Source organism: Mytilus galloprovincialis, chromosome 4 (assembly GCF_965363235.1).
Source record: "Mytilus galloprovincialis chromosome 4, xbMytGall1.hap1.1, whole genome shotgun sequence".
NCBI classification, from domain to species: domain Eukaryota; kingdom Metazoa; phylum Mollusca; class Bivalvia; order Mytilida; family Mytilidae; genus Mytilus; species Mytilus galloprovincialis.
Window position 1 is genome coordinate 102,877,425 of NC_134841.1, and position 13,532 is coordinate 102,890,956.

Genomic DNA, 13,532 nt, shown 5'->3' on the forward strand with positions numbered 1-13,532 from the left:
ATATATTGTGTTTGATTTATTTAAGCCATCTTTAAATTGTCAACATAATATTAAATGTAATGACAAATCTACAAAGATAAAATTTCTCTGTTTTGATCACAAATTATTTTACAAGAAAAAAAGTTTGTATAAATTTGAAACATACCTGCCATCTCTATGTTAAAATTTTGGTGAATTAATTTCCCTCGTTTTTAACACCTCCAAGTGAATAAAATAATATAAAACTGATGATTAATCAGGCAAAAAATTAATCAATGGTACTTCAAATATCTGTCATATTTATATTAATAAATTCAATTAATGTAATTAACAGTTGCAATAACTCCTCCATTGATTAGCTGTCAATCATGTTAGCCATGTGTACATGTTACCAAACTGTTTGACTCATTTTTAGTCCTAAATAAGCATTTTCTGTTTGGACAATTTTTACACTTTAAATTATACAACTGTTAACCAATAAAAGCATTTACATTTTTGGACATATTTTACACAATAAACCATACATGTGTTCACTAACTTTTTGGCAAAAAGGATGAATTTAATTCAAGTTTATTTTGAGTTTGTAAATCAATTCATTAAGGGAAATTGCTTAATCAGACACCCTAACCCTGACAGAGGATTGTCTGAGCAGTCAGTCCTTCATCAGCAGACATTATGTAAATCAATACATCTGTTCATCATTTTTTGGTTTGGAAAAACTCCATGCAAAGTCTGGAACCGTTTGAAAATTGTGTTACAAGAACCCAACAAAACAGACCAAACTTTCATCATTTTTCGGTTTGAAAAAAATCCATGCAAGGTCTGGAACCGTTTGAAAATTGTGTTACAAGAACCCAACAAAACAGACCAAACTTTCATCATTTTTCGGTTTGAAAAAAATCCATGCAAGGTCTGGAACTGTTTGAAAATTGTGTGATAAGAACCCAACAAAACAGACCAAACTTTCATCATTTTTCGGTTTGAAAAAAATCCATGCAAGGTCTGGAACTGTTTGAAAATTGTGTGATAAGAACCCACCAAAACAGACCAAACTTCATCTTTAATTTCGTATTTGAATGTTCCAAAGTCAAAGTCTTACACAGGTACTTATGTATATGTCAGTGGTGGATCAAGGGAGAGGGTTCCATGGGTTGAAACCCCCCTTTTTTGGATGACCAATGTATTTGAATGGGGACATATGGTTAGTATCCCCTAACCCCCTTTATCCTGGGTTGGGAACACCCTCTTTTGAAAATGACTGTATCTGCCCCTTTATGTACACTTGTATAAGTTCAATTTCTACACAGCTCGTAGGTAAAGGCAATGATTGCAGTAAAACATATTTTACTAACTATACATTATGACAGATCAAATGAAAAATTTAACAAAAATACAAAACTTCAAGCAATTTCTTTGACTATTTACCAAAGAAACGAAAAAATAACTTTATATTAGAAATGTAAAATACATCTTCCCATTTTTCATTCTCAATACCTTTTCAATTATAATTTTTAGGTGGTTTAAAATTTTCCTAGAATTATGAGACAAGATCTCTGGTATAGGGAATGTTTGTAAACTACTAGTATGTATACTCATTTTACTTTTACAAAGTTTAGTTAATAAAGAATTTTTTATTGTAATATTCCAAAAAATGATTATTCATCTCTTTCAAGGATAAGGTAAATCACCTCTTACAAAGAATAAGGTAAGAAATTTATTGAAATCCCAAGGACAAATTTTACGTCATCTACCATTTGAAATCAGCACTTTAAACTTCTAAACCGTAAGTATATAATAGACCTGGCTTTGGTTTGTTTAAGCCTGAACAGGTATTCAATCAAGAAGAAACGTCCAAGGTAATACTCTGACGTAAGTCACAAGTTCAAGCCGTATCAAATGCGTTAAACTAAATTCATTATCTTATTCATATTATGATTAAACTAGGTCACATATTTGCATAATTGATTTATAACCTACAATTTATTCGTCTTAAGTACAGAATATATATATTATTTCAACAGATGATTTGATAAGTAAATCGTAGACAATATATCCCACAAGACACCATTATGTTTCGGACATTTTCATTGGTTTTGTTAGTAATGGCAGAATGCTTCACCTTTTTCATGCGTAAATTACAATTGATTCTGTGAACTGAACAAAACAGGGTTAAAGGGGTCTAAGGTGCACTTATTGCAAAAAAAACATTTGTGTTTTTTGTACATTTTCCTGATTTTTGACTGTCCATACACTGTTATTTTTCAAACAGGCCTGAACCCTTGGCCTTTGTGTAAATCCTGGATCTGTCACTAAAGACTCAAGGAAATCATGCTCAGATACAAATATATACTTTAACTTCTAATTGTTCTCAAAACTAAAACTCTTATCAAGCAGATCAAATTATTACCAATGAGTTTAAATAATTTCATGGAATTTCTGTTAGGTCTTTGATAATGATATTTATTTGAATACGCCAGCAATATAAAGTATGCTGGATCAAAACAATGTTTGATTAAGATTTGTCTGATTAAGATATTGTATTACATATATATTCAAATAAAATGGCAACACTGCATATATATCCCCTTTGTTGGAATTATATATTTAAGGAATGACTGTAATATTTTTTCTGTCTATGAAGAAATAACATAAAAAATTTGGTGCACACTGAATAACGCACGTAGCGGGTTATTTAACAGTGTGCACCGCATTTTTTATGTTATTTCGAATAGACAGAAAAAATATTACAGTCATTTCTTATAATTTAATTCTAAATTTCATTTAAAAACCGTAGAAAACCATGACAAAACGTTGATGACGTTACGGTCACATGACTAAATTATGTCTATGGGCTGATAACAAAATAACGTCAGCCAATCAAAGGACACGTTACATCCAAAATTAAATTATTTACATATATTCAAATAAACTGGCAACAATGTTTATGTTCCCTAACTTGTTTTCTTTATTCCAGTCTAGTTATTATCTAATCTTTCACAAATTATCGTGAAACATAGATACTATACTATAAACTTCAAGTGATCAATTAAACATATATCTATATATGTACTTTTAAAGAAATAAACTTCTGCTTGTTTACAAAGATGTGTAGCTCAATCTGAATGAGACAAAGTTAAGATTTCTAATTTTGAAAATCCCTCTTACAATCAATAACTTTGTTGATGTTTATTTGGAAATAAATTTTGTATGCCCTTTTAGTAAAAGTAAGTAAAGGAGCTTATTATAAGACTACTTGAACCTATCAATATTAAATACATTTTTATACTAGTTTATCTAATAAAAAATTCCTTTTCCTTATGAATCTTGGTTGCTTTTTATAGGACTTTCATCTTCTAATCTTCGTGCATGGTTGGCCAGTTGCTGGCCTTGGGCTGTTGTTCTGCTCTTAGATCAAATTGTTGTCTCTTTGACATACTTCCCCATTTCCATTTTTTTTTTAATTTATGCAATGCCATGGAAAGAAAATTAAAGGTCAAGGTAACTCTAACTTTGACATAAACTTTCAGTACAATAAAGAAGAAAATGTTCAATGACAGAATTTCCTAATGACCTTGATACAAGTATCTGGAAAATGATGCAAAGTTTTGAAAGTGACACTGATTATTTTTTTCTAATTATAACAAGGAAAGAACAATGTTCATTTTAGTCCAAATATGGCCTTGAATTTCAACATTATAATAAAATATCAAAAAGGTCATAACTTGGTTAAAATGGTTAAAAGCCTTACTGCTTGGTTAAAAAATTCTCTTCAAAAAAGTACATTATAGACTCCAAAGTCAGCACATTTTGCAAAAAAAATTGTCAAAATGTAATAATTTTGTGCATTTTTGGACCCTGAAGCTCAAGGAAAACCTTGCCAAAACTTTTATTCCAATATGTTCTTTAACCCAAAGATGCCAATAACGGTATTGAATCGCTAGACACACACAAAAATCTTGATTAGAGGTTGCGGTCAAAGTAAGTTTCGCCAAATAATGTTATGAATAATGGAAAAATTGAACCCAAACTGACTTTACAACATAAATAATGTATAATTACAGTGTTTCTTCTTAGACATTTATAAAGATAGGGGCCAAAAAAGAATTAAAAGTAATATAACTATTTCTATGTGAAATGTGCATTATTTTGATCAGATTAAAAATCTTAAATCTAGTTTTATCCCTTCTTTTAATCTTTCTCCTTTACCCAATATAAACTTTCATAACACTACTCGTGGGCATAACTTAAAGAAAATGATATGGGAATCTATTAAGAATATTACCTTAAACCTTTTTGAAAATATCTTTTTTCAGTAAATATGTTTACCAACAAAAATTAAGCTGCTTTAACAATCTTAATAATATATCTTATCATTTCTTCCTCTAATGTTTTCCCTTGATATCGCTTAGGAAAATCAATTTCTGTTTTAGTTGTTCTTAATTTTTTCTCAAATCTTCATAACTTATAAAATATTTTTTTAAACATATATTCTTATAGTAAGTTTAATAATAAAATATAATTAGAAGTATAATAAATTTTCAACTCACCATGGGACACATGCTGATTTTTATTCAAGTTATTTTTTTATTAGTCTATGGGAGGTAACTCTATCGACATCCACATTTCTCCAGCAAGATAAAAGTGCATATATACAAGACAATTAAATCTCGCCTCAGGTAACTTGATACGAATAATCAATGTATGTACATAAATTAGGGATAATCAATTACTGCAGTTTTTAAATAGTTTGTGTTATAAATCCAAATATGCTGAAGTAATTATAAAAGAATATCTCCACACAATTTAAAGTCTAAATAATTCTCCTGACTGTTTCTTTTTACAACAATTATTCAAACATCACCACATAACAAAATAACAAATATATGTCTTCACTGAAAAGTTTGAAAAGTTTGTCACTGCACTACACACTATAAATCCTTTTCTTCAAACAATAACTACTTCATTTAATCATTAATCTTTTAATGTCCACTTATACTGAGGTACATCTATTTAACAGTTGTAGGTCAAACTTTAATATTAATCCAAAAATCAATGAATAAGAAAACTGAACCACTTTATATTAGAACAAGTAAAGTTTAATAACCAGGACTCATGGACATATTTTCTAAACTGTCAAACATGACCAAAACAACAGTATAACCAATAATACTTGGTAGTTACACCTGTTTGAAAATCCAATTAACACCTTCAGAATTATTTATGACAAAAGAAAAATCTCTTTCATTCTTTGTTTAGAATATGACACTTTTTTCCCACACTTTCAGGAATGGTTATTTTCTTCCAGGAATGGTTTAATCTGCTTCTAAGAATGGTTTAATCTAATGTCTATCTGTATTGTAAATCATAAATTCCATATCATATCAAATGTCTTGGATCTGTATTTAAAGCTCCAAGGAACAATACATCTAACCATTGCCAAATTCATTTATTATACGTTATATATATATATCATTGTTCCACACAACAAAAACAAAACAAAAAACGTTTATAGTTAACAAGATTTGCTTTTGTATATAAAGCAATGAATCACAATATGCCTAATTTAATCGTAACAAAAAAGAATTCACAAATGCAAATAGTCACAACATATTTAAATTCTCATCCTTCTCAAACCTCTTATTATTCAGAGTTTATAAAACTTCCATACAAGTAAATAAATCTATCTTTCATAACACAACAAAATCATTATTTATTGCCATACATTGCCAAATGTTCATTTCATTCTTTAAACAACACAACAGGTAGAGAAATATGATCAAATATACATGTCACCATTAAAGCTTACGATGTTATTTAGATGTCACATAAGAAGCTTTTAAAACCATATGGAAAATTAAAGTCCAAGAAACTGCATCAGAAAGTCATATGTTGACAACGAGGACTAAAAGTCAGCACAGAAATTAGTCTTGTTATGTTAGTTTATACAACTCGACCTTACAGCCTTCTGATAAGATAAACTGTTAATATGTTATGATTAAACGAGGGTCAATAGGGTCATATCTCCTGATCATTTCCTTCCCATAACAAAACAAAAATAAATAATAAAAGAAACGTTAATTTCTAAGTTGTGTTTAACTGTATGTATAAATTGACACTGCTAATCTTAAGGTAAAATACAACAAAAAATTCCCTTCTGTTAATTAATTGTATTTCTTTATGAATAAGAATATGTGGGAAGAATTTTTTTGTCCAATCGAATTACTGGATGAACAAAAGAGTGTACTTACAATGTCATGTCTTGTTGACAAGTAATTGTGTCGATGTTGTACTAAATTGCACAATAACCACACATATATTGTACTAAGTAATATGCTTCTTTTTTGTCTTACGAATAAATATTTCATACACAGTTTAACCAATAGTTCCCATGCAATAATATAGGGTTATTGCATAAATATTGGGGAATATTGTCCCGAGTAGAATTTTATATTGCACGAGCTTGCAAGTGCAATATATGTTCTACGAGGGACAATGTTCCCCAATATTCATGCAATAACCCTTTTATTGTGTAGTAATATAATATTTGAAAGTAAAAATTGGTTTAAACTAAGATTTTGTGGTTGATGACGTCATGAATTTTGAAGATTTATTGCACTAGTGCAATATCAGAATTTTATTGCATGCTAACTTTTTGTTATTTTCTGTGGGAAATATTATATTGCTATGCAATACTATAACTTATTGCACTAGTGCAAATATATCATCAAATTAGCTAGTCATCAATGACAATCATTTTCAACAGTTACTCAAGCTTTGATTTACAACAACTAGAGACTCTAAAGAGCCTGTGTCGCTCCTTGGTCTATGTGCATATTAAACAAAGGACACAGATTGATTCATGACAATATTGTGTTTTGGTAATGGTGATTTGTTTGTAGATCTTACTTTACTGGACATTTTTGCTGCTTATAATTATCTCTATCTATAATGAACTTAGCCCAGTATTTACAGCGGAGAAGATTTTTGAAAATTTTATCAAAAATTTACAAAATTTATGAAAATTGTTAAAAATTGACAATAAAGGGCAATAACTCCTTAACCCTTTCCTCCATAATGCACTTTTTGACGCCACCCTCTTTTCTCCATAATGACGCCATTTGACGCCTGTGTAGTACCTCAGTTGAAACGCTTTGACTACAAAATGTCTGCATCAGATTGAAAAAAATTTGTGTCCAATATGAAAAGGATATTCATAAGAATATCTGACTTGAATTTTACTGATGAAACATTCGACATTTTCGCAATGCATTAATATTTTAAACCTGATGATTTTTTTTATTGAAAAAAATCCTATGCGAATCAAGTATGTTAAAAAAAAAAATCCATGGAGGAAAGGGTTAAGGGGTCAATTGACCATTTTGATCGTGATGACTTATTTGTAGGTCTTTCTTTGCTGTACATTATTGCTGTTTACAGTTTATCTTTATCTATAATAATATTCAAGATAATAACCAAAAGGTGCAATATTTTCTTATAATTACCAGTTCAGGGCAGCAACCCAACAACATGTTGCCCTATTCGTCTGAAAATTTCAGGACAGATAGATCTTGATCTAAAAAACAATTTTATTTAATCAGATTTGCTCTTAATGCTTTGGTTTCAGAGATATGAGCCAAAAAGTGCAATTTACCCTATATACTATTTTTAGCCATGTTGGCCATCTTGGTTCGTGGGCAGGGTTATCAAACACTTTTTTAAATAAGATACCCTAATGATGATTATGGAAAAGTTTGCTTGAATTTGTCTTACAGTTTCAAAGGAGAAGATTTTTGTAAAAGATTACAAAAAAATAACAAAAAATTGTTATAAATTTACTATAAAGGGAAATAATAATAATAATAATAATAATAATAATTCTTTATTTAAAGAGAGTTACATAGTTAGCTATAAAGCTGATCTTCCCTGAGGCCCTCATGAAATACAATGAAATATAACAAACAATTACAAAATATCAAACAGACAAACATACATGAATAATGAAATAAAAAATAACTCCTTAAGGGGTCAACTGACCATTTTGGTCATGTTGACTTATTTGTTGATCTTACTTTGCTGAACATTATTGTTTTTTACAGTTGATCTCTATCTATAACAAGAATGTGTCCCCAGTACACGGATGCCCCATCCGCACTATCATTTTCTATGTTCAGTGGACAGTGAAAATGTGGGAAAATCTCTAATTTGGCATTAAAAAAAAGAAAGATCATATCACAAGTTTTATTTTGATTGGACTTCAACTTCATCAAAAACTATTTTGACCAAAAACTTTAACCTGAACTGGGACAGATAGACAAACGGACAGACGAACAGACGGACGAACGAACAGACAAACTGACAGACGAACGAACACACAGATAGACGCACTGACCAGAAAACATAATGCCCATAAATGGGGCATAAAATTTTTCAAGATAATAACTACAAATGGCAAAATTTCCTTAAAATTACCAATGCAGGGGCAGCAACCCAACAACTGGTTATCTGATTCATCTGAAAATTGAAGGGCAGATAGATCTTGACCTAATATAAACAAATATACCCCAGCTCTAAATGCTTTAGTTTCAGAGATATATGCCAAATTCTACATTTTACCCCTATGTTCTATATTTAGCAATGGTGGCAATCTTGGTTGCTTGGCCTGGTCAACGGACACATTTTTTAAACTACATACCCCAATGATGATTGTGGCCAAGTTTGGTTAAATTTGGCCCAGTAGTTTCAGAGCAGAAGATTTTTGTAAAAGTTAACGACGACAGGAGACGGACGCCAAGTGATGAGAAAAGTCCTAGAGAATAATATTCACTGACATTAACTCAAACTAACTTTACAAAATGCAATAATTAAATCCTGCCGAGATATGAGATATGTGATATAAACATCTGAGAAGTGGAGTTTGAAAATTTATCGGAGGGACAGAGGCCTGCAACAGGAAACAACTGTTAAATTTAAGAACACAATTAACTTTTAAAATGTAAGACAACATTATGTAAGCCTGCTTACTCCTGATACTAATATGTTGTGGTGTAGTGGTAAGGGCATCTCACTACTAACACAAAGGTTCCTGGTTTGATCCCTGTTCCTGGGAAAAATTTCAGGGACTAAGTTTTAAGCTCTCCCTTGACACCATTTGCGAGTATGATCTTGAGAAGATAGTCTGTGGGAAGGGGGGCATAAATGACTGATTCGTGTTTATAGAGAGCCATATCTCTTGCACGTAAAAGACACCCTTGTAGATTTCCACAAAGTGGAAACGGATTTATATAAGTTGTATTAACTTGTTTCCCAATCCACTATAAATAAATATGTTTAAACTAATAGAACAATAACATTTCCCTTATTACAGAAAAAAGGATACAGAAAACATTTTCATAATGTGTATAATTGCTGGGCTGATTACAGTGAATATTTAAAAAATATGCAAAATTGGATAAAAATAGGGCAACAAATCCTATAAGAAGTCAACTGATGATTTCATTCATTTTTATTCTATTCTAAATCTTATCTTGCCAATCTTTTTTACTGTCCTCTTGTGTAAAGTAACAAAACACCCTGACTAAAATATGGTAAAACTTCTGAGTTCAACAGTTCCATAGGAGAAAATTGGCTGTTTTAGTCATTGGATCTATTTGTAAATATTGGTTTCATGTACAGGTTGGTTCTCTCTAAATATTATAGATTTCTAAGATAATTGCCAAAAAAAAAAATCATTGTGTAAGAGTTATTTGACGTCAATGAATCCTTTCCTGAGGGTCAACTGAAGAACATTTATATATATGATAAGTCACATGCATAGGTATAATAAGTCACGGAGGTACTTGTTGATTTATAGTACATGTAGTGTAAAGAAGTTCAATAAATATTACTTTTTAGTACATCTTATTCCATTTATAGTACATTACTTTTTTTATTATACCATTATGTGAGATTTGCACTACTTGCAATGTTCAATCCGTTGTGCAATTGATTGAATTGAACTAGTAATGTATTCTATTCAACAGACAAAATCTCCTATTATTCACACTGGGAGTTTTTCACTACTAAAATTCTAAAGAAAGTAAAGAACACAATTCAAAACAGTTAAATATAAAATCAATATATGTTTTTCATATTTTAAACTACATAATTGTCAATAATAAAAGTGGATAGGGTTAACCAATAAAGAAAAATATGAAAAAAATTTAAGAATAGAAAAAAATATGCGACTGAAAAAGGTAGAGAGCAGAGAAAAGAGGGCCAACAAATTTAGAGTAGAGAATAGAATGAAATTCAAAACAGTGTGGCTGTGGCCATTGATTGACACATTAAATTCATCCATTGACTGGGACAATTTAGGTGAACGTTTGTATGTAACGACCACTGCTCACTATGTACTTTTTAAAGACACTTAAACTATGGGGTCACCAAAGGTTCTCAACACCTTAATAAAGTAATTCGAAAAATATTCAGAAATAACACGATGTTTTGATTTTTATCAATTATATAAATCAAAACATAAAGGTTATTCCTGATTAATTTGTCGAATTATTTTATAATTAAAGGCGTTAAGAAACCTTTGGTGACCCCACAGTTTAAATGTCTATCGTAGGTACGTCGTGAACAGTGGTCGTTACAGACAAACGTTAACGTAAATTGTCCCAGTCAATGGATGAATTTAATGTGTCAATCAATGGCCACAGCCACACTGTTTTGAATTTCATTCTAAGAAGATATTAAATTGTTACTGGAGAGCATGATTCTACATACAACATCATCTTTGTCTTCTTTAAGACGTGAACCAAGGACCTCTGTGTTACAAGGAAGCGTGTTAACCAACTGAGCTAAAGAAGTTCTTCCTTAGCTCAATCGTTTACGGCTGGCTAAGTATCTACCACAAGTTCTAAGGGAAGCAATTTCATCACAAAATAATAGAGAAAAAAGGTCCTCAACTTAACTAAATACAGAATTAAAGACACCTACCCAGAAATCAAGAGCATCTTTCATCAGACCATACCACTGAATATATTGCCTACTATGATGTAAAAAACTTAATATACTGCAACATCACTGAAAACACTGCTAGAGTAAAACATAGAATATATATCAGGAAATATACTTCATGAAGGTGTGAATTACTGAATACATTGTAAGATCAAGTGTAAATTATTGCTCTTCATTATGTAAATTACTAATTACACTGTTTTCCATGGTGTAAATTGGGTTTTTTAATGTGCTAATCACTAATTGCAGTATTTCATGAAACAAATCATGATACATACAGCATAATTGATATAGTGAAAAGACAAATCGATTACTCAATAAACTGCCCTTCATTTTGGTTATCACCAAGTGTGACTTGTTTTGATGTTAAAAGCCACTGAATTTTCTACCAGTGATGGTGTAAATCACAAAAAAAAACACTGACAATCGATGTACTAATAACCAATTGTAATGTTTGTCATGATGTAAAGTGATGATGCAGTTTTTTCATGGATAAAGCAAGTGAACTCTACTTTTTCGAGCATAAAAGAAAAATTTGATCATTATAAAAGTCAGTTCAGGTTGTATCTTTTGATGTTCATCCTCTTTTTTGACTTATCTGAATAATTATAATGGAATTAACTATTCTCAGTACAAAGTTGACTTTGTTTTATAATCTAATAAAATAAGTAGTGTCAATGTGACATGTTACTTAAAACAAGAATGTGTCCATAGTACATGGAAGCCCCAATCGCTCTATCATTTGCTATGTTCAGTGGACTGTGAAATTGGGATAAAAACTCTAATTTGGCATAAAAATCAAAAAGATCATATAACAGGGTACATGTGTACTAAGTTTCAAGTTGATTGGACTTCAAACTTGATCATAAACTACCTTGACCAAAAAATTTAACCTGAGCAGGATGGACGCATGGACAAACAGAATTATGAACGAAAGAACAAATTGACACATAGACCAGAAAATATAATGCCCATAAATGGGCCATAAAATAATATGCTGGATAGGGGCAGAAACTTGGACTGCCAGTGGAAATAATATGCTGGAAAGAGGCAGAAACTTGGACTGCCAGTGGAAATAATATGCTGGATAGAGGCAGAAACTTGAACTGGCACTGGAAATAATATGCTGGATAGGGACAGAAACTTTGACTGCCACTGGAAATAATATGCTGGATAGGGGCAGAAACTTGGACTGCCAGTGGAAATAACATGCTGGATAGGGGCAGAAACTTGGACTGCCAGTGGAAATAATATGCTGGATAGGGGCAGAAACTTGGACTGCCAGTGGAAATAATATGCTGGATAGGGGCAGAAACTTGGACTGCCAGTGGAAATAATATGCTGGATAGGGGCAGAAACTTGGACTGCCACTGGAAATAATATGCTGGATAGGGGCAGAAACTTTGACTGCCACTGGAAATAATATGCTGGATAGGGGCAGAAACTTGGACAGCCAGTGGAAATAATATGCTGGATAGGGGCAGAAACTTGGACTGCCACTGGAAATAATATGCTGGATAGGGAGCAAATATTTAGACTTACAAGAGCGCACACACTGAAATGTCTCGCCTTCTTTACTAATCATTGATATTATGTTGATAGTCCTAAGTATAAAGCTTGATTACAGCTGTCACATAAACTTAACATTAACCAAGATAGCTAAACAAAGACCAATGAACCATGAAAATGAGGTCAAGGTCAGATGAACCATGCCAGGTAGACATATACAGCTAACAAAGCTTCCATACAACAAATATAGTTGACCTATTACTTATAGTTTAAGAAAACTAGACCAAAATACAAAAACTTAACACTGTGCAATGAACCGTGCAATTGAGGTCATGGTCAAATAAAACCTGCGGGACTGACATATAGATCATAATATATTTCCATACACCAAATATAGTTGACCTTTGGCATATAATATTAAATAAAAAGACCAAAACTTAAAAACTTAACTTTGACCACTGAACCATGAAAATGAGGTCAAGGTCAGATGATATCTGCTCGCTAGACATGTACACCTTACAACCATTCCATACAACAAATATAGTAGACCTATTGCATAAAGTATGAGAAAAACAGACCAAAACACAAAAACTTAAGTATAACCACTGAACCATGAAAATGAGGTCAAGGTCAGATGACACCTGCCAGTTGGACATGTACACCTTCCAGTCCTTCCATACACCAAATATACTAGCCCTATTACTTATAGTATCTGAGATATGGACTTGACCACCAAAACTTAACCTTGTTCACTGATCCATGAAATGAGGTCGAGGTCAAGTGAAAACTGTCTGACGGGCATGAGGACCTTGCAAGGTACGCACATACCAAATATAGTTATCCTATTACTTATAATAAGAGAGAATTCAACATTACAAAAATTTTGAACTTTTTTTCAAGTGGTCACTGAACCATGAAAATGAGGTCAAGGACATTGGACATGTGACTGACGGAAACTTCGTAACATGAGGCATCTATATACAAAGTATGAAGCATCCAGGTCTTTCACCTTCTAAAATATAAACCTTTTAAGAAGTTAGCTAACG

At 31.5% G+C, this 13,532-nt stretch overlaps 2 protein-coding genes across 12 annotated transcripts in view; both read right to left on the reverse strand.

Annotated features, from left to right (window-relative positions):
- LOC143073678 (RNA-binding protein 8A-like) overlaps positions 1-13,532 on the reverse strand; it is a 244,701-nt gene that overhangs the window by 180,041 nt on the left and 51,128 nt on the right. The window lies entirely within an intron of this gene.
- LOC143073672 (high affinity cAMP-specific and IBMX-insensitive 3',5'-cyclic phosphodiesterase 8B-like) overlaps positions 1-13,532 on the reverse strand; it is a 147,895-nt gene that overhangs the window by 102,070 nt on the left and 32,293 nt on the right. Inside the window, exon 1 of one of the 11 annotated variants that reach the window (XM_076249395.1) lies at positions 5,786-5,808. The exons of 9 other annotated variants lie outside the window; for them this stretch is intronic. Coding sequence is in view for 1 of the 2 variants with exons in the window: in XM_076249394.1 (XP_076105509.1) it covers positions 4,527-4,538 (12 nt within the window). In the remaining variant the exon portion in view is untranslated. Of the gene's footprint in view, positions 1-4,526; positions 5,403-5,785; positions 5,809-13,532 lie in introns of those variants that run through there. One more of the 11 variants, XM_076249394.1, reaches the window with a different exon arrangement.